This window comes from Ichthyophthirius multifiliis (genome assembly GCF_000220395.1).
Source record: "Ichthyophthirius multifiliis unplaced genomic scaffold scaff_1120509250434, whole genome shotgun sequence".
NCBI lineage: Eukaryota > Ciliophora > Oligohymenophorea > Hymenostomatida > Ichthyophthirius > Ichthyophthirius multifiliis.
This window is the reverse complement of record NW_004086741.1, coordinates 4,111-24,264: the sequence shown is the minus strand read 5'-3', so window position 1 is coordinate 24,264 and position 20,154 is coordinate 4,111. Positions and strand designations below refer to the sequence as shown.

Below are 20,154 nucleotides of genomic sequence, written 5' to 3'. Positions count from 1 at the left end.
TAAATTATCTTGATTTATTCTAAGATCTTCTACGATTTTTTAAATACAGCTTATTGTGTTTTCTATTATTATTTCATCTTATGTAATATCCAAGCTTTATATTAAAAAATCAAATAATTAAGGCCAATTTTATAAACCTCCTTTGTAAACTATTACAGCCATTATATTACCTATAGCTTTTCTTATTAAAGAATTATTATTTGTGTATGTTTAACATAATTATTCTTTTATTTATATTATTTCTTTTTCTTATAATTATTCGAAGTTTCTTTCAAGTAATGATTTCAATGTTATTGCTACATATTTTTAAAATTATATATGTATTTTTATTTAAAAATATTATTTTTACCCGCCATATATTTAGTATCTAAATGTATTTCTTATGTTTCTTATTCAGATAAAATATATGTTAAATATATGTAAAAATTAAACTAATTAGAGTACTCTTGTATTTAACTAAAAACTTCTTTTTATTGCTAATTGTCGGGGACTCTAGCTTTCTAAAGTAAAAATATTATTTAGTTTAAAATATTTTTTTATATCTAAATCATTTTTTGAATATGTTTTTTTTTATAAATATATATATTTTGCTAATGTATTATTTTGTTAATGTTTATATAAAATAATTTCAATTTTAAATTTATTTATTATTATTATAATATTCATATCTAATTATCTAGTTTATAATTTTTATAAAATAAATTACAATTTATAAAAAATAAGCAATTAATTATTAATATAAAAGCAATTTTAAAATTTAAAAATATTTTAATTATATTTTTATTTTTTTTAAAAATATAAAATAAAAAAATTATTTTACAAAGTATATAAGAATTAATTAATTCCATATTAATAAATAATAAACTATTTATTAAATAAATATTTATATAAAATGTTAATTTTATATATAAATATTTCTATAAAAATGAATAATAACAATATTTAATGCATTAATTTCTACATAAATAAAATTAATTAATTTATTAATAATTTAAATAAAGATATAATAAATAATTAATTTGTTTAAAAAGTTTTTTAATATATTTTATTTAATTAAAGTAAAAATTTTTATCATTTTCTTCATTGGTTTTTTGAACTATAAAGTTGATTTTCTTCAAGATTTCATCCTGGAAATATGCTTAAAGGAATGTTTCCAATATCAGGGCAATAATTTTCTATATACTTTAGGCATTAATTATTATAATTGTTTTACTTTGTAGATTTTTTGTTTCAGAATTATAAATCTGGTATTAAATTCTAAGATATTACTGTTCGAAACTATATATAATAAAGATAAATGCATTATTCCAAAAAATATTTATAATTTTTAATATTATAAACATAGTAAAATTTATAAATTCACATAAAATTTATTAAAATTATATTTAGAATTAATATATTTATGTATAAGTAATAATTTAAAATAAAAGTTAATAAATTAAGAAAAAAATATTTTTTAGATATATATATTAAAAAGATTACAAATATTAGAATAAAGTATAAAAAATATATATATAAAATATTATAAATAATAAAATATGATAAAAAAATATATATTTATATAGTTAAAATAAATAAAGTATAAAAATAATAAAAAAATAATAAATATTTAATAAATAAATATATATATATATATATATTATATATATATATATTTCATATTTATTTTATTTATGTATCTTTTTAATTAATTTTTCTAAATTTTTTAAATATTTTATTTTAGATACTTTATAATTTTATTTAAATACTTTTTAATTTTATTTTAAAATTTTCTATTATTTTTACTTGTACTGATTTTTTAATAAGCAAAGTATAATTTTCTTTTTAAATATATTAATTAAATTTTTAAATATATTTAAAATTGTTTATTATGTAAATAATATCAATTTTTTTATTTGAATACTGTTTAATGCTTTTATGATTTGTATGAACTAAGAGATATATATAATTTTTATTACATATATATAGCATTATTAAATTAATTTATAGAGAATAAAAATATAATAGATAATTTATTTATAAATAAAAACATTGATTTTTATGAATATTGAATGCTATTAAAGTTATAATATTTTCACTTCTTGTGAAGTATAGTTCTCTTAGAACTTTATCCTGACAAGTTGTCTGTAAAGAATTTAGTAATCTTATATAACATAAATAATGTTCTCAAAGTTGAAATAATATATTCCTTGTCATAAGGAATGTACGAAAAAGTTGTTCTAGAAATGGAGTTATTAATTAATAAATTATAAGAAAATAAGTTTTTTTATAATATTAAAGTTTTAAACTTTTTTATTTATATTTTATGGTTTGCAAGTATTTATTAAAAAGATAATTTGAATAAACTGACGGGTAGATAATATTTAAAGTTTTCAGATATACTTTCGATAAAAATTTATTATTTCAAAGTTCTTTAGACTAAATTCATCCTCAATAGAATAGACGGTAACCATAAATAAAATATATAAAATTAGAGAAAATACTTATAAAAACAAATAATATTATAATAATTAATTATATATAGTTGATATATCTGGAACACCATTAAAACATAATTCAATAAGATATTAAAAATATGTAATTCCGATTAAATATTAAATACAATAATATTGAAATAATCCATAAACTATTTTTATGACTAAAAATCATCAAAATATAAATAAAATTAACTTGAATTAAATTTAAAGCCTAAAACTTAAGCAATTATATTTTAATCATTTGATATATTATTGTTTTTATTTTAATTTCTTTATATAAAATTAGATTAGAAAGTGATTATTCTATATAAATAAACCTTAATTATTATTAGCATTAAAAGCTATTCTATAATGTATAAAATATACTTTTAATTTAATACTTAATATATTAACATAAAATATTAAATAAATACACTTATATATTTTTATTTTAATAGTATAAATGCTGGATTTAGATTATAAATTATTAATATGCCTTTAATATTTAATAAATATCTATTGCATAGATATTATTTACATAAAGCCAATTGGAAATAACGAATAATCATATATAATAGAAATAAAGAAGTACATATAGATTATACATTAAAAATATGTTTGTCTTTAATAAATATATATAATTATAGCGTTTACTACATAAGAAAACGATATAAAAAGAAAAATAATGATAAATCTTCAGCTATTAATCAAATTATATTCTTTGATGATTTTTCAATATTGATAAATTATTTAATTTATAAATATATATGATTTTAGTTAAATATTATTTAACTCATAAAAAAAATTTAACTAGTTATGATATTTATTTGAAAATGCTTAATTGTAAAAATAAATATTAATAAAAATAAAATAAAATATAAAATATATATATATATTAATAAACAAAATATAATATTTTAAATGAAATAAAAAAAAATTATTGTCTATTATTTAAATAAACATTAAAAATCATTTTATAAATTATATTAAATTTATTCAATTTTTATATAAAATGTATTTTATATTTAAATATATAAATTATAATTATTTTTAAATTAATTAATATTTTATTTAAAAAAAATAAAATAATGTTATTTTATATTTAATTTTATAATTAATTATAAGTTAATATAATAAATATATTTATATATATATATTATTTAATTAATATTTAATTTCTTTTTTAATTAAATTAATTTTTAAAAACCTATTAATTATAATAATTATTAATAAAATTAAAAAAATTATGAGATACTTATTTCCTTAGACATCTTTAAAATCTTCTATTTCTGAAATGGATACATTTTATTAAAATGATCTTTAAAATAAAAAAATACAAATTTCAGCATAATAAAAAGGAGTGCGCAAATACATATTAGCTACTTAATTTAAAATAGATAATCAAAAAAAAAATAGTGATAATTTAAAATAGGAAGAATAGTAATAAATAAAATAATAATAATAGTAATAATAATAATAATAATAATAATAATAATAATATATTATAATAATAATAATAATAAAGTGATTCTTATATTGGCTAAGATTAAAATTCTGAATATGAAACATATTTTACATAATTATAAAAAAAAAATATCTTTATATAATAAAATAATCCTTTAAACAATTAATTCTATAGGGAATTTAATATTGGTCCCAGATTCGATAAAGACGGAAAATTAATTAATCACACTTTAATAGGTAATCCTTAATGGTATTTTAAATAAAAGAATTTATTCTAAAAAAAGAATAATAAATAAAAATAATTAAAATAAAATGACTTATAAAATTAAACGATTGATTTTGATAAAAATAAAGGAACTTAAAAATTAATATTTAGTATTAGAAAGGTATAAATATTTTTTTCATAATATTTTTATTTATTTTAAAGGATTAATAATCGTTTTCAAGTTTATTTAAAATGGACGATAAATAATCTTTAAATATTAAGAAAAAATTAGGAAAAAAAAATGAACAAGTTTAAGGTATTTTTTTTATTTTCAAATTATTAAAAAAAAATACACAAAAAATAAAGTAACAAAAGATTAATTATTACATGAAATGGAATAAATTGAAAACCGTTAAAAATAAGATAAATAAATAAAAGAATAAATAATAAACAATTTAAAATTAGAAGAAAAAAATATGTATACAAGAGATGAAAGAGTTTTAAATTAATTCGAAAAATAATAAAAAGATTGGGATTAAGAACTTTAAAAAATAGCTTAAAAAGTAAATAGAAGTCCTGAAAACGTATGTATGATTTCAGGAAGAAATTATAGAAAAAAAGTAGAATATGCTCAAGCATTCGATTCATTAAAATCTGAAGAGAATAATTTCGGAAAAAGGTTGTTAAAATAATAATAATAATAAAAAAAATTAAAAAAAGGGTCTGGTATATGTATTTAAGAAAATATCCTAAAAAAGTAGTAAATAATAACTATTATAAATTTGATTATTAAAAAAATGATTAATAATAAATATTTGAATAAAATACAGATAAAAACTAATAATATAAAAAAATTAAGTAATTATTTAATACAAACGAAACTAATTAATCTGACATATTTAGTAATTTTATGACTATAGCAATAAATAATAATAATAAATAAATCGAAACTATAATTAAACCTTAAGATCCTAATCATAATTATTAATATTTTTCTACTTAATCTAATTTTTAGGAATTAAAAAAAAATTCACCATAATATTATATAGAAAACTTAATAAGGGAAAGTAAAAATAAATTAAAAGATAAAATGATTGTACTAGACGAGAATGCTGATAATTTAATTGTAATTATTATCATTAAATATAAATTATAATAAAATATATATTTATATATATAAAAATATTTATTATATATTTATTTATTTATATATTTATATATTTATATATTTTTATTTTTATATATTTATTTATATACAAATATTATATTTAATACTTAGGTTAATGGCAAAAGTAAATTTTAATCAGAAATAAGTATTTTAAATAAAGTTTAATAAAGATAAGGTTTTTTTAATAAAACTATTTTTAATGAGAATATAGAAAATGATAATAATTAAGAGTATTGTAGTGCTAATTTTGCTAATACTTAAAATAATTTACTTTAAAGCATATCCTAAATAAAAAGTGTCTAAACAAATTAATAAATTAATTGTATATTATATTTTTTTTTTTATGTTATTTTTTTTATATATCAATTAAAAAAATAGATGATGATACAAAAACAAATAAAGGTAATTATTTTATTACTTAAAGTGTTTAAAAACAAGAAAAAATAATTTAAAATTATGATATCTAAAAACTATCAAGAACAGGATATCTTTATTTTCCTAAAATTGTTGAAGATTTATAATCAAACAATATATATTAGTAAAGAAAAACTATATGTTTTAATTAGGACTGAAATAAATGCTTTTTTTAATCCTTTATCATAAATTTACAATTTTTTTGTTTTATTTATTATATAATTTTAAAACTAATATAAAATTAATATTAATATAATAATTTTTTTCATATACAACATTTTTTTTTTTTTTCTAATTTACTTTAATTTATATATGAGAAATTATTTACCGAAGTCAATTTATTTGTAGGTTATTTTTGTTTTTAATTTGTATTTTCTTATTAATCATTAATACCTTTTTATACGACATTTATCACATCTTTTTCTTCAATTTATTTTATAATATCTTCAAAAATACACTTATTTATGAAAAGTATAATTTTTTTAAAAAAAAAATATTAATAAAAAAAAAAAAATAACAAAAAAAACTATTTTTTAAAATTTTAAAACTAAAAAAAAAAAATACTTAAATATTTTTATTCTCTTTTGCGCTAACATATTAAAATTTAGCACTAATATTCTAAATAAATATAAAATAAAAATACAATATTTATATTTTTTTTTTGTTATAAATAAAAAAATAGTTAATAAAATAACAAAGAAAAAACTTTGGCATATAATTTAGCATTATCAAAAGAAACTTATTCTTATTCAATTAAATCTGTTTTATTTCCAACTAAAACAATATCTAATTTATTTATTGAATAAAAGTTTACAAAAAAAAATAAAAAAAAAAAAAAAATTATTAAAAAAAATAAAAAAAAAAATACTTATATTTTCTGAAGCATAATCTTTTAAATCTTTTATCCATTATTATAATGTTTAAAACGAATTTTTATTAGTTATATCATATACAACTATAGCTGCTTCTGAATCTCTATAATATAAGGGTCCTAATGTTCTATATTTCTCTTAACCAGCAGTGTCCCATATCTAAATTTTCATATTCAAATCAATTTATTTAATTTTTAATTTAAACCTATAATTTAAATATTTTATTTCCTTTCTTAAAATCTTTTTAAACAAACGATGCTCCTTATGTAATTTGCTATCTTTATTCAAATTTATCTAAAACAAATCTATTTACAATACTTGTTTTTCCAACACCTTTATAATTTTATATTTTTTTATATTAATATAAAATATATATATATACTAATATATATATTTATATTTTATTTATAATTTATTTTTTAAATGAATTATTAACCTGAATCACCTAGGACTACAACTTTCAATAGTTTAATATGTTACATTTTAAAATAAAAAGAAAAATTATAAAGTTTTAAAATATATAAAAATATTTTATTTCTTTAACAATAAATATATATGTATATATTATATTTTAATTTAATTTTTAAAAAAAAAATAATATAAATATTTATAGTTGAATAATATTATTACAGCTATAAATAATAAGTTAAAAAATATTTTCAATCTTTTTTTTTTTTTTTTTTATTGCTTTTATGTATTTTCTTTTCCTTTTTTAAATTTCCTATTTCTAAAACAATTTTTTAATTTTAATAACTAAGATTTGAAACCTATTCAAGTAAATTTTATTTTTCACAGCTTAAATTATATACTTATTAAGCAAGTACACTATGAATTGATTTTTTTTCTTATTCTAATCTTTATATTTCTTATTATAATTCTTAAATCAATTCATGTGTATTATAATTACTATTAATTTTTTCAGAAAATTTATTAATACTGTTATTTTCACTTCTTTTATTTAAACATTTTAAATTTTCTTGTCTTTCATGATATTCATTTTCAATTTAAATTTTTTAACTTTACAATTTTAACGTTTAGTAAGCTTATTTATATTTTTCTTTTTTATTAAATAATTTTTCGGTATTAGAAATATGTTATTTTATTTATTAATCATAGTGATTTTACAATTAAATAATTTTTTCTTATTGTAAATTTTCTTTTTGACTAATTTAATTATTTAAATAACTAATTTCTTAATTAAACCTAAAAATATTAATAGAAAAAAAAAAAAAAAATATTACTTTTAGTTTTATGTATATTATTATAAATTTTATTCTGTAATTTATCCTTTCAATTTAATTATTTATTCTGTCATTTCTTTTTATTTTTAAATAAGATTTTCTTTTTCTTCTAATATTTTATTTAGTTCTAATTAATTTATATTTTATTCGCTTTTTCTTTAATTATCTATTATCTAGTTTTTTAATAATTCATTTTAATTTTAAAGTCTCATTATATCCTCATAATTATTATTTTATTAACAACTATCTTAATTTATATATTTTTATAACTCTTTGTTTAGTAATTGTATTTTTAATCTTAAATCTTTTTCAATTATATCTTTTTGTTATAATAATTCCTTTTATTATGCGATTTATATTTAAAGACTTTATATATTTATTTCCTCAGAATCTTTTGTACTTTAATTAATTCCTTTTTTAATACTTACTCTCGGGCTACTTAATTCTAAAGCATTTGTTAAAATTTTAATTTCTTATTAAAACTCTTTATTTTCTTGTTCTAATTTATTTATATATTGCTTTTTTATTTTTTAATATTTTAAATAATTAAAATATTTTTATTACTTATTAATTATTTGTTTATTTTAAATTAGTATTTGAAACCGTTGAAATATTTAAATTATTTCTACTTGAATTTATGTTATTATCTGTAAGTAAAGGAGATTTAGCTGTAAATTATTTCAAGGCTTACTCTAATTTATTAATATATTATTTTTATTATTTATTTTCATTTTCTAATTTAATCTTTTCGCCATTTAAATATTCTATTTTTACTAAATTATTTTTATTTGTATTCTAAATTTATTTTATTTATTTTTTATAACTATTTATAGTCTCTAAATTATTATCAATTTTATTTTAAGAATATTAACGTAAATGTGAATAATCTATTATTACCTTATTTAAGTCTTAAACTTTTTTCTTTTCTAAACTAAGTTGAGTTTTTATAGAACTTATTGCCGAACTAGGCTAATTAAGTCTTCTTGAAGAAATAAATGATTTTGAGCTTTTACTATTTAAAGAATCACACATTTCTACTAGACTACTACTATTTTATCTTAATTTTAATTTTTACATTTTTTATTTGAATTTAATTATATATATATTATAAAGTAATAAATTAAAAAAAATTTATTTTAATAATTATTTATTTTATATAAAAATAATAATATTTTTATAAATATAAAAAAAATGATTTATATAAAAAAAAAATATAAATATTAATAAAATTCATTATATTAATTTAAAAAATTCAAAATTTTATTATTTTTAAAAATAACATATTTTCTATATATATATACAATCTCATTATTTATTTCATTATACAAATTTATAAAAAACTAAAAAGAAAAAAAAAACAAAAGAAATAATTATTGATTCAAACTAAAATTATCTTAAATATATATATATATATATATTTTTCAACAACTACAACTCTTAAAAGTATTATTATCATCATTTTTATCATCTTTTTTTAAATTATATGCTAATCTAGGTTATAATTCCGAATTATCAATAAGTCCTAATATTTTATTTATATAAAAACAAAAAAAATCAATTTTTTTTTTTTTAAACAATTAAAACAAAACCTTTTTCTATCATATCATAAATATTTCTAGCAGCTTCAATAAAACTTTGTTCAATATTCTCACTTGTAATAGCCGAAGTTTCGAAAAATCCGACATTCATACTAGCACAGAATCTTTCTCCTTCCAAATATTAAACTTATCTTTCATCTTTCAAATCACATTTATTGCCACAAACTACTATACTAATATTATTTCTAGCAAGATCTCTTGTATCTTAAATCCATTATTTAACTGCATGAAATGATTCTGCATTTGTAATATCATAAACTATTATTGCTCCTAATGCACCTCTATAATATGTTCTTGCTACTGATTTAAATCGCTCTTAACCAGCAGTGTCCCAAATTTAAAGTTTTATATTTTTATTATTTATTTATATTATTTTTGAACTAAATTCTACTCCTATTGTATACGAAGAATTCTTTTTGACTTATTTTTTTTATTTTATTTGAAATTGTTTTATTTTTATTTTTATACATTTTCCTTCCAAAAAATTATGCAAAATACAGGTTTTACCACAACATGTATTTCCAATTATAATAAATTTATATAATGCTTCATATTATGTATCTTTATTCATTATTTTAAAATTTAAAAATTTTATTAATATTAATTTTAAAAAATGAGTTTTTATAAAAATTAAGAATAGGATATTGTATTAATTATTTTAAAAATAAAATAAAAATAAAAATAAAAATTAAATAAAAATATAAAAAAAAATATTTATATATATATGTATAAAATATATATATATATATATTATATATATTAATATATATACATATTTTATATATTTAATAAAAAATTTTATTATTTTTTATATTTTTAATAATCTTAATGAAAAAAATAAATTTTATATTACATATTTAAATAAAGTTTTATTTCTTAAATATATTTAATATATAAAAATTCTATTGTATATTTAATTATTATTTTTTATAACATTAAAATAAAAAATAGATAAATCATATAATGTTAGTTAAAATTATAATTGTATTTCTATATTTCTATATTAAATAAAATATCAGAAAATAAAATATATTTTTGACACGATATATTATTTTTCACATAAAAATCTAAAAATAAAAAACTAAAATAAAAGAAAAAAATAAATATATAATTTTCCTTATATAATTAAAAATATATATTTAATAATCTAAAAAATATTTATTAAAAAAAAAAAATATTTAATATAATAATTAATAATTTTAATATAAAAACAAAAATACTTTTAATAAAAAATGAAAAAAACTCTTCTTATATTACTTGCCATATCTTTAATTCACGCTTAATCTATTGAAATTAAACCTGAAATTAAAGAAAAATAAAAAACTGAACATCAAACTGTGCAATACGATATATATACTGGGCAGTCATTAAAAATATCTACCCCTGGTGGTTTTGAATCTTTCCATTTAACCTTAAACTCAGACGTCAGTGACATAAACCATCCTTTATGTAAAGTCGTAGAACGATAAATAAAATTCGAAAATGTAACTTATTTGAATATTTATGAAGGATAATTCGATAGTCACGGTTTATTAATGAATGAAATTCCTATAACAAGTAAAAAATATTTATCAATATTTTTTATAAAATGTAAAAAAAAAAAGTTGGATGGACAAGTATTAAACCTAATATTAAAAATACAAACAAAGGAATTGCCTCTTTAGATGATAGTTTAGATCTATACATATTTATGATTGATGATATACTAGATAAAGATTACTATGGCTCCTAATTATTAGGACGTATAAGTATGAAAGAGTTATATCCTGATTATAAAATGGTTAGCATTATAAAATATATATATAAATATTTAATTATAAATATATATATATATATAGTTAGAAGATGAAGTTTTCCTAGTTGAAGCCAGAGGAATAATATTTATGTTTTTCTAAAGCAAGCTAATAATGTACGACACCATAAAAAAAACTAAAAACTTAGTTCCTGGTTATAAAGGTGATAAAGAATTAAAAAAAGTCCTCGTTTATTACTTCGGTTAAGTCACAATGTTTTACATTGCACATGGTTTGGGTGGTTTTTCAGCTTACAAAATGAACCACGCTCCCGGTTTGGAAAATATAAGTCTAGAATTATTATTCGATTCTGACGTAAATAATGATAAAAAAATGAACATAGTCGACATAAACATGTATGAGTACAAAATGACACTAAATAAATAAGAAATATCTATGATGTCTATATATGTTTTAGACTATAATTCAGGATTACATTTATATGATTAAAATTTCGCAGACGACATTATTGAACCTAAAGATATTTAAAAAAAAACCTCTGTTTTCATCCCCTATGAACAAGGTATACTTTTCGGAATGTGCAAAGATGAAACTTTCCTTATTGTTGGTTCTGAATTTGGAAACAACGTTGCTACAGAAATCGAGTTTGATGAATAAGCTAATGAGTATTTCATAAATAGAAAGCACGAAGTCGAAAATGAAATCTAAGATATACTTGTGGCTGAAAATTACGCTATTTTATTAGGATCAAATACTCATACTATTATATGGCATTCCGTAAATTCTAAGATTATTTAAGATATGAGTCCTTTATATTCACAATTTTCCCTATATGGGTATAATGGGGGAGTTTTCTTCGAAGGACCTTATGATGAAAGACTAGGTAAGTCAGTCGATTTCTTCGCTGGGTTATAAAGAAGGCATCTTTTTGTAGTTAAAATAATCGAATAGGACCCTTATTTTGAATGTGATGCTAGTGATTAATAAATATAAGACTTAGTTGGAAATCACAACTTACTTTTTGACGTAAAATATAACTGTCCGACAATTGAAGAACCTAATTCTAACTCTTACTGTAGCCATACTTAAAATTAATTCTTAGTGTGAAAAAAGTATATGCTGATAGTGATAATGTAGGTGTTATTGTTGGTATTTTTTTCGGAGTTTTGGGTACTATTGCAATATTTGGAACTGTATTATTTTGTATGTATAAGAATAAAATAGCTTTAAAAAGTAGTCTTTAGATTGAAATTAATAATTTATTGAACAAAAAAAAAGCTGAAAATAATCAATATTAATAATTAGATAAAGAATAGAATTATTAATAATAATAAGGAGTTTTTGAAAGTGATAAAATAAAAATGAATAGGTTTGGAGGATAAAACGCTAGTACTTATCCAGAAATTGAGAGATAAAGTTTCCCTGATTTCTAATAACCGGAAGATAAAAGAAACAGTAATCTTAAATTAGTTGGTAAAATTGAAAATTAGGGGGTTAATAAAGATTTTTAAATTGATATTGAAAAAGATAATTAGTATTAAAATAATGATTAAGTAATTAATTTTAATAATAATGATGATTGATTGATTCTTTATAATTTTTTTTTTATTAAAAAATTAAATATTATAAGATATAATATATTTATATTTTATTTTAAGTATTTTATGATATATTTTTTTATAAATTATATATATATATATATAAGTTTCTATTGTATAATTTATAATAATTTGTATAAATTTTAATAGAAAAAATATAATTTTTATTATACAAATAAATAAATATAATAAATTATATTAAATCTCTTTTTCTTTAAGTTTAAAAATATAATAAAATAAAAAGAATGTTAGTAAATATTAATATTTAATAAGAATTTATTTATTAAATATTAATAGAATATAAAATTATATATAATTTAATAATATATATAAAATAAAATATATTATATATATATTATTAATTTTAATATTATAATTAATATTATTATAAATAAAGCAATATTAATGAAAGTTAATTATATAAATAATTTAATTTTCTAAATAAGCATTTTTACATAAATGAATTATTTCTTTTAAAATAGATATATTATTTATTCTAAAATAAAAATAACATATAAAATATAATTATTTATATCTATATATAATTATTTGATTAATATATAAATATTTATTATATTTTTATTATCTAATATATATATATTTAGTTATTATAATGGTAAACTATTTGAATTATTTAATAAATTATAATAAAAAATAAAAAAATATAAAATAAAAAATAAAAAAAATATAACAAAATTATATATATAATATTGTTGCATTTTTTAATCATATAAAAAAAAACTTAAAAATTATTAAAACAAAAAATACAATTAATAAAAGTAATTATTTTAACAAAAAACAATAATAATAATATAAATATAGAAATTCAAAAAAATGAGAATCAACATTCTTAAAAATCGTGTTTTTTATATTTATTTATTTTTAAAAAAAATATAAATATTCTTTAAATAAAATATAAATAAAGGAAATCTAATGGAACATCCACCAAAAGCAACAAATACCATATTATAATTACCAAAATTTGCAGACTTAATTTCAAAATCTAAAATAGCTCTGGTAACAATATGATATACCCCAAAATCACCGTTAAATTTTCTCCCATACGTGCAAATAATTAAATCCCTAATTAGCATAATAATTTATTGAAAATGAAATTTAAGATTTAAAAAAAGAATAATCTTTAATCCAAAACTGTATCTATTAAATAAAACAGCGAGAAACGTATTTAAAATAACTAGAATAATATATATAACAATAAGATTTAGAAAAAGTAATATTAAATATTATATATAAATATAAAAATAAAAATAGTGTTCGTAATATATAACTTAATTAAGAATCTCTTCAATAAATGTACTTGAATGTATATAAATTTGGAGATAAAATTTCATACAAATACTCTAAAATCCATCTCTAATAATCTCTTTTATTTATGAAAATAAAAATTATATACTTAAAATGAAATAAGATTCAAGTTTTGTTTATAATTCAACTTTTCTTTAATAAAATTTTGATTTTTAAAATAGTTATGATCCTTTTTTTATTTCCTTGACATAACAAAATACATAAATGACCTTCCATTTCATATCTAAACATTTATAAAAAAGGATATAATTGCTTTTACCAATAATTGCTAATGAAAAAGAATAAATAGTGCCTCATTTGGCTAACCATTATGTTAAAAAAGGCTCTTTTTAATCTAGAAGAATATGTATTTCACCTAAAATATAATAATAAAAATTTTATAAATTAAATTCTTCAAAAAAAACTATTACTCCAGCTTAAAGTACTCAAAACTTAAATTAAGAATAATTAAATAATAAGTAAAATGATTATTCTGGTATTTAATTTTAAAATGAAGATGAAAACTCAAAGAAAAATATTAATTAAGAAGAATAAAGTATAAGTAATTTGAAAAACTAAAAATAAATATAAAAATCTGAATTAAAATCATAAAGAGCATCGATAAAAGAATTAAAACATTAGAAGATATAAGAAAATCTTTAAAACAAAAAACATGAAAATTCAGTAGAAAAAAAAGAAGAAAAAACACAAGGATAAAAAGAAGTAAAAACAGAAGAAAAAATGGAATAAAAAACAAAAGAGATAAACGAGAAAAATGACAGAGAAAAAATAGGAGAAAAAATAGAAAAATAAATAAGAGAAAAAACAAAAATGGAAGAAAAAACAGAAGAAAAAACAGAAGAAAAAATAGAAGAAAAAACAGAAGAAAAAATGGAAGAAAAAACAGAAGAAAAGATAGAAGAAAAGATAGAAGAAAAAACAGAAGAAAAAACAGAAGAAAAAATAGAAGAAAATATGTAAATATAACAAGAAAAAAAAGTAGAGCAAAAATATTTAATAGAAGGTACAAAGACAGAAACTGAATTATTAAACTATTTAAAAGAATACATATAACAATTTGAAGATCAAGAATAAAAAAAACTATAGAATTTGAATATGAAAAACTGTAAAATTTAATAAAAAATACATAATAAATAGGCTATCTAGAATACGTAAAATAAAATCAATAAATAATTGGTCTAATAATAATAAATAAAGAAAGTATTATACATAATAGAATAGGGATAGTACATATAAGTGCTAAATAAAGGGAAGATCTTTCCGAAATGATATAAAAAATATTATATTATATATTCTAAAATGATGATTGTGAAGAAATAAGACTTTCTTTGAAACATTAAGATAATTATATTAATAAAAATATCCAAAATATATTCACTTCTTAAGGTTTTAAATGGAAATCAGTCACTAATAATGAATTTAATTAAAAACTAACAATATTTGGGTGTAAGAGGCCTCAAAATTTTCTCAAGAAATAAAAATTATAAAAAGATCATATTGTTATCTAAAGTTTATCATTAATAAAAATCCATAATAAAAAATAAAATTAAGACGAAGAAAAAACTAAATTTATTAAAAATAGATGAATATTTAGATAATAAAGACTAAAATATATTAAAAAACGAGGAAAATATATTAAAAAAGATGAAAATTAAGAAAAAAAGATGAAAATATATAATTAGAATAAGAAACTAATTAAGTTTTTAGTATTCCAGTCAATATATATTCTAATATAAATGTATATAAGAAACAAAAATAATAAAATAATACAAAAAATTACTGGTAATCAAATGAAACCAAAATTTTATAAGTAAAAACCAAAGAAGAATTTTAAGATTTCTTTCAAAAAAACGATTTTTAAAAAACTCTTTAAAAAAAAAAGAATTTAAAAATTTCCCAATTTAAATTTGTATATCTAAAGTTGTTTTTAATTGGATAAATTATAATTTCTTCGAAAATAATTTCTAGGTCTATACTAGACTTTATAATTAACAAAATAATGATAATTCTTCACTTTTTTAAGCTGAATCTTCCACAGGAAGCCCCGTTTTTATTATTCCTACTGATGATTCTTCCACAAATGCTTTTATATTTGAAATTTAAGACGATTAAATATCTTTTTACTAATAAAACTTACTCGAAAAAGCCAAATAAGTAATGAAATCTATAAAAAAATAAAAAAAAATAACCCAAGATTTAATATTTCCTTCTTTTTAATTCGAAATGGAAACATAAAAAAAACAATAAGAAATAAAAATATACGAAAAACTATATTGTTCAATAAATTATGAGAATTTCTTACCTTAAATAAAAATAGATTTAAATGAAAAAATATTTATTAAATATCCGTTTATATTTGGTATTATAAATGCCGAAATTGATGAAATATATGAAATTCCTTCTTATTGCATGATTATCTAGAAAAATAATTGTATTTTTAAATGAAATATATATATATATATATATATATATATTATAGATTATATATAGATTTTTTCATTATATTTACTATTTTTTAAGATAAAATAAAAAGTATATAAATGTTATAATAAAATATATTTAAATATATTAAATATATTTTTATAATAAAAAATTACCATATTTTTTTTTCAATTACTTTTTAATAACTCTTGATAAATGAATTAATTATTCAAAAAATTTAAAATAATTTCATATATTTTACTAAAATTTCTTATAATTATTATTTATTTGTATAAGTTTTTAACTAAATCTTCCATATTTAATTTCATTGATTTTGTTAATTTCTAATACACCAAATCAATTTTTAATATAGTTATTTCATATATGAAGTTATATATTTAGTTATTAAACTTGCCAGTCTATGAATTTAACAAGTTATTAAACTTGCCAATAGAGTTTTTCCTGGGGATCAAATATCTATATTATTATTTTGTGATATATTTATTAGCTATTTAAAAAACAATAAATAAATAATTTAAACTTTAAAAAAAAAAAATGAACATTAATTATAATAAAATATAAAAAATATTAATAAAAAAAAAAGAAAATAAATAAATTCAAATTATATATATATAAAAATTATATATAAACATATGCAATCTTAAAATAATATTTTATATTATTTAATATAATAATTTGATGAAGAAACAATCTAAAAACCTTTCATAAATATTTAATTTTTACATCATTAATTATAATTTTCTTAACAAATAACCACTTTTACTTAGTAATATACTTTATCTAACTTAGACTTATGTTCTGATCTTCAATAAATAATAATGTAATTATTAGAATAAATGACTGTTTTCTTCCTTCCAGAATCTCCAGCAATTTAATACGTTGACCGAGAATGGAACCAGTTTATAATAAAAGTTCAACAATATATAAATTGTGAAAAGTTATATTGCTTATTGACCTGGAGTGAGTAAAAAGAAGACGAAAAATAGCAATAAGATTACTTATTAGACCGTATATTCAGCTGCTTTATTCGTTTTTCGAAATTTATCATATGTTTTTAACAAAGTTTAATTCCAAACGAAATATAAATAAATAAAAATAAAGTATCTATAAATCAAATAAGTTAAAAAATACACGCGAAACATGATAAAGTAGAAGAATTAATACAAAATATGAACTAATTAATTTTAAAAATAATTTTTACTTATAAATAAAAATGTATAATATTTTACGAACAAATATCATTTTTGAAAAAAATAAATGCTTTTTTAAATGTTTTTTTTTAAAAAAACATTGAAGAAATTCAAGAATTCATAAAAAAATTCGGAAAAAACGAAGAAAAAATTGCTTTTTAAATCCTTTAAAATTCACCTTTAAAACAAAAAACTAAAAAATAAAAATTAACAATTATTACTAATAATTTATAAAAAAAAAAAAATGATTTTTTCCTTTTTCTTGAAGATTAAAAAAACCTCCAAATAAACACTAGTTAAAACTAATATTATTCTCCTCAAAAAAATAAACAAAAAAACTCAAAAAAAGATGAAATCTCGCCTGAAATTCTTTCACATATAATAAATGCAGATAAGACTTTAATATAAATAAATGACGATGATATATAAGATGAATAAAATAAATAAAAAAAAGACTTATTAAATTAGATAATACAGGAAATACAAGTAAAGCTGTATAAGAATGTATAAACTTTACTAACTTAAATTCCAAAGAAGAAAATAAATAACTATAAAATTTAATTATTAATTAAAAAAATGTTTAATAATAAAATACATTAGAAGCAATTAATTAAATATAAGAAATAAATGATTAAAATATACAAAAAATATAATAAAATATTCTTGTTTCTCCAAAAAAAAAAACTAGATAAATAAACATTACATAACTCTAAAAAGAGCCAAGAGACGAAGATATATTTTGTAAAAAAAAATAAAACAAAAAAAAATAAAAATAAAAAAAATATCAAATAAAGATTATTCATGTGAAAGTTCAGAAAGTGAAGAAAATTAAGATGGAAGCGAAAGTTTTTCTGAAAGTGAAAATAGTATTTCAAGTGAACAAAGTTAAAAAAGCACATAATTATAAGTAAAAGAGCCATTTACAACTTTTAATCGTTAAATAGAAAAAAGTTTTTTTCAATTTTTAAATGAATAAGGTTATACAAATTAAATTGAAGATTCTTTTTTAAAAAAATAAGAAAAAAAACTAAAAAATATATTTTTTGATTATTAAGTAAAATACTTTAAATAAAATTCACTTTTACCATTTTACAATGGAGATATATAATAAATTATTAGAGATAATTTTATTAATAGATAGAAAATGTAAGTATATTTCAATAATTCTTTGTTTTAATAACCACCATGTATTAAAAAAAAGAAAAAAAATGCAACATGTTTTGTATGTATTAATTATTGAGAAAATAAAAATACATTTTTTAAATTTGTTACTTAAATAAAGAATATATGATATTTTTAAGAAATATATATTTTTTATATTATATAAATAAATTAATAAAATTAAACAATCTTTACTTGTATTTTTTAGTAAATTAATAAAAAAATATTAAAAAAAAATTTGGATATTATTTATATTATATTTATATAAAAAAATAATATATAATAAATATAAAAAAAAAATATAAATATATATTATATATTTATTTATATATATATATTTATATAATTATATAATTATTTAATTATATATAATTTTATATTTAAAACTTATTTATTATATTATATTATATTATATTTATTCAATATATATTATATATGCACTTAACTATTTATAATATAATAGATTTAAAATTTAAAAAAAAAAATTTTAAAAACATAAATAAAATTTAAATTTATATTATTATTATATTTTTTTATTTTTATTTATCATTTTTTGTTTTTTTATTGTACTTACTAAGCAAATTCTTTTAATTTTCCTAAATTGTTACCTAAGAAATCTATATATATATAAAATAATATAACAATTATTTATATAAAAAATAATTAATATTTATTACTAGATTTGTTTTGTCCATCAATATACATAAAAATATGAGGTATAGAAGTAACTTGATGTGCTTCAATAACATCTGACATTTCATCAGTGTCAATATCAATTTTCACTATAGTAACTCCAGGATATTCATTTTAAATTTACTCGAAATTTTATGCAAGTGCCTTGCATGGTCCACACCATTAAGCATAAAAATCTAAAATGAAATTTTAGTTTTAGGAAATGAATTCTTACCATTCATCATTATTATTAATTTATTTAACCATATTTTTTTTTTATTTTCTTTATTTTTTATATTTTTTATTTTTATAATAATTATTTATTAAATTTTATTTTATTTACATATAATTTAATTTATATTAATAGAACCAGTATATTATACAAGATAAAATATAATCATTTTTTTACTTTTTTATTTTTATATAATAAATATTGTTTTGATAATCTTACATATACTATGTATCTTTTTAATTTTATAATATGTGTTTATTTTTATATTAATTAGTATTATAAATAATTACAAAAATAAAATATAAAGTATATTCTTGTTTCTTTTTATATAATGTATGTATATAAAAAATAAAAACACATC

At 15.9% G+C, this 20,154-nt stretch overlaps 5 protein-coding genes across 5 annotated transcripts, besides 53 other annotated features; 1 reads left to right on the top strand and 4 right to left on the bottom strand. All coding sequences in view use genetic code 6, as the record gives it.

Annotated features, from left to right (window-relative positions):
- Window positions 1-218: 218 nt before the first annotated feature.
- Window positions 219-261: a microsatellite.
- Window positions 262-583: 322 nt separating this feature from the next.
- Window positions 584-617: a microsatellite.
- Window positions 618-858: 241 nt separating this feature from the next.
- Window positions 859-892: a microsatellite.
- A 568-nt stretch (window positions 893-1,460) lies between these two features.
- Window positions 1,461-1,531: a microsatellite.
- Window positions 1,463-1,558: a microsatellite.
- Window positions 1,559-1,620: 62 nt separating this feature from the next.
- Window positions 1,621-1,655: a microsatellite.
- Window positions 1,656-1,711: 56 nt separating this feature from the next.
- Window positions 1,712-1,765: a microsatellite.
- A 48-nt stretch (window positions 1,766-1,813) lies between these two features.
- Window positions 1,814-1,856: a microsatellite.
- Window positions 1,857-3,880: 2,024 nt separating this feature from the next.
- Window positions 3,881-3,973: a microsatellite.
- Window positions 3,893-3,979: a microsatellite.
- Window positions 3,980-4,171: 192 nt separating this feature from the next.
- Window positions 4,172-4,207: a microsatellite.
- A 1,078-nt stretch (window positions 4,208-5,285) lies between these two features.
- Window positions 5,286-5,354: a microsatellite.
- Window positions 5,309-5,378: a microsatellite.
- Window positions 5,315-5,374: a microsatellite.
- Window positions 5,379-5,620: 242 nt separating the features above from the next.
- Window positions 5,621-5,654: a microsatellite.
- A 236-nt stretch (window positions 5,655-5,890) lies between these two features.
- On the bottom strand, window positions 5,891-7,061 carry IMG5_074250 (ras oncogene family protein, putative; the record flags this gene model as incomplete). Its single annotated transcript, XM_004036626.1, has 7 exons — window positions 5,891-5,937; window positions 6,101-6,164; window positions 6,272-6,325; window positions 6,414-6,493; window positions 6,576-6,738; window positions 6,785-6,912; window positions 7,016-7,061. 7 exons carry the CDS (start codon window positions 7,059-7,061, stop codon window positions 5,891-5,893), a joined length of 582 nt encoding a protein of 193 aa, XP_004036674.1.
- Window positions 6,192-6,233: a microsatellite.
- Window positions 6,934-6,979: a microsatellite.
- Window positions 7,062-8,277: 1,216 nt separating the features above from the next.
- Window positions 8,278-8,316: a microsatellite.
- Window positions 8,317-9,031: 715 nt separating this feature from the next.
- Window positions 9,032-9,075: a microsatellite.
- A 166-nt stretch (window positions 9,076-9,241) lies between these two features.
- Window positions 9,242-9,989, bottom strand: IMG5_074240 (ras oncogene family protein, putative; the record flags this gene model as incomplete). The annotated part of the gene is made up of 3 exons (XM_004036625.1): window positions 9,242-9,342; window positions 9,410-9,838; window positions 9,887-9,989. 3 exons carry the CDS (start codon window positions 9,987-9,989, stop codon window positions 9,242-9,244), a joined length of 633 nt encoding a protein of 210 aa, XP_004036673.1.
- Window positions 9,990-10,077: 88 nt separating this feature from the next.
- Window positions 10,078-10,124: a microsatellite.
- Window positions 10,078-10,130: a microsatellite.
- Window positions 10,078-10,131: a microsatellite.
- Window positions 10,126-10,189: a microsatellite.
- Window positions 10,129-10,203: a microsatellite.
- Window positions 10,129-10,204: a microsatellite.
- Window positions 10,154-10,209: a microsatellite.
- Window positions 10,210-10,477: 268 nt separating this feature from the next.
- Window positions 10,478-10,522: a microsatellite.
- A 31-nt stretch (window positions 10,523-10,553) lies between these two features.
- Window positions 10,554-10,602: a microsatellite.
- A 1-nt stretch (window position 10,603) lies between these two features.
- Window positions 10,604-12,943, top strand: IMG5_074230 (hypothetical protein). The gene is made up of 3 exons (XM_004036624.1): window positions 10,604-10,975; window positions 11,023-11,198; window positions 11,257-12,943. Exons 1-3 carry the CDS (start codon window positions 10,651-10,653, stop codon window positions 12,277-12,279), a joined length of 1,524 nt encoding a protein of 507 aa, XP_004036672.1. The 5' UTR covers window positions 10,604-10,650; the 3' UTR covers window positions 12,280-12,943.
- A 134-nt stretch (window positions 12,944-13,077) lies between these two features.
- Window positions 13,078-13,160: a microsatellite.
- A 122-nt stretch (window positions 13,161-13,282) lies between these two features.
- Window positions 13,283-13,338: a microsatellite.
- A 71-nt stretch (window positions 13,339-13,409) lies between these two features.
- Window positions 13,410-13,466: a microsatellite.
- Window positions 13,417-13,454: a microsatellite.
- Window positions 13,417-13,461: a microsatellite.
- A 181-nt stretch (window positions 13,467-13,647) lies between the features above and the next one.
- Window positions 13,648-13,692: a microsatellite.
- A 55-nt stretch (window positions 13,693-13,747) lies between these two features.
- Window positions 13,748-15,633, bottom strand: IMG5_074220 (hypothetical protein). Its single transcript, XM_004036623.1, has one exon. The coding sequence runs from the start codon at window positions 15,143-15,145 to the stop codon at window positions 14,522-14,524; it is 624 nt and encodes a 207-aa protein (XP_004036671.1). The 5' UTR covers window positions 15,146-15,633; the 3' UTR covers window positions 13,748-14,521.
- Window positions 14,762-15,049: a microsatellite.
- Window positions 15,165-15,219: a microsatellite.
- A 28-nt stretch (window positions 15,634-15,661) lies between the features above and the next one.
- Window positions 15,662-15,772: a microsatellite.
- Window positions 15,773-16,542: 770 nt separating this feature from the next.
- Window positions 16,543-16,585: a microsatellite.
- A 62-nt stretch (window positions 16,586-16,647) lies between these two features.
- Window positions 16,648-16,676: a microsatellite.
- A 353-nt stretch (window positions 16,677-17,029) lies between these two features.
- Window positions 17,030-17,131: a microsatellite.
- Window positions 17,132-18,471: 1,340 nt separating this feature from the next.
- Window positions 18,472-18,512: a microsatellite.
- Window positions 18,473-18,521: a microsatellite.
- Window positions 18,522-19,007: 486 nt separating this feature from the next.
- Window positions 19,008-19,043: a microsatellite.
- Window positions 19,044-19,139: 96 nt separating this feature from the next.
- Window positions 19,140-19,208: a microsatellite.
- Window positions 19,151-19,202: a microsatellite.
- Window positions 19,189-19,242: a microsatellite.
- Window positions 19,189-19,258: a microsatellite.
- Window positions 19,198-19,304: a microsatellite.
- Window positions 19,198-19,309: a microsatellite.
- A 36-nt stretch (window positions 19,310-19,345) lies between these two features.
- On the bottom strand, window positions 19,346-19,870 carry IMG5_074210 (thioredoxin, putative; the record flags this gene model as incomplete). Its single annotated transcript, XM_004036622.1, has 2 exons — window positions 19,346-19,506; window positions 19,567-19,870. Coding segments are annotated over 2 exons (375 nt in total), but the record flags the coding sequence as incomplete, so codon positions are not given.
- Window positions 19,405-19,455: a microsatellite.
- Window positions 19,413-19,455: a microsatellite.
- Window positions 19,830-19,870: a microsatellite.
- Window positions 19,833-19,870: a microsatellite.
- Window positions 19,871-20,154: the final 284 nt, after the last annotated feature.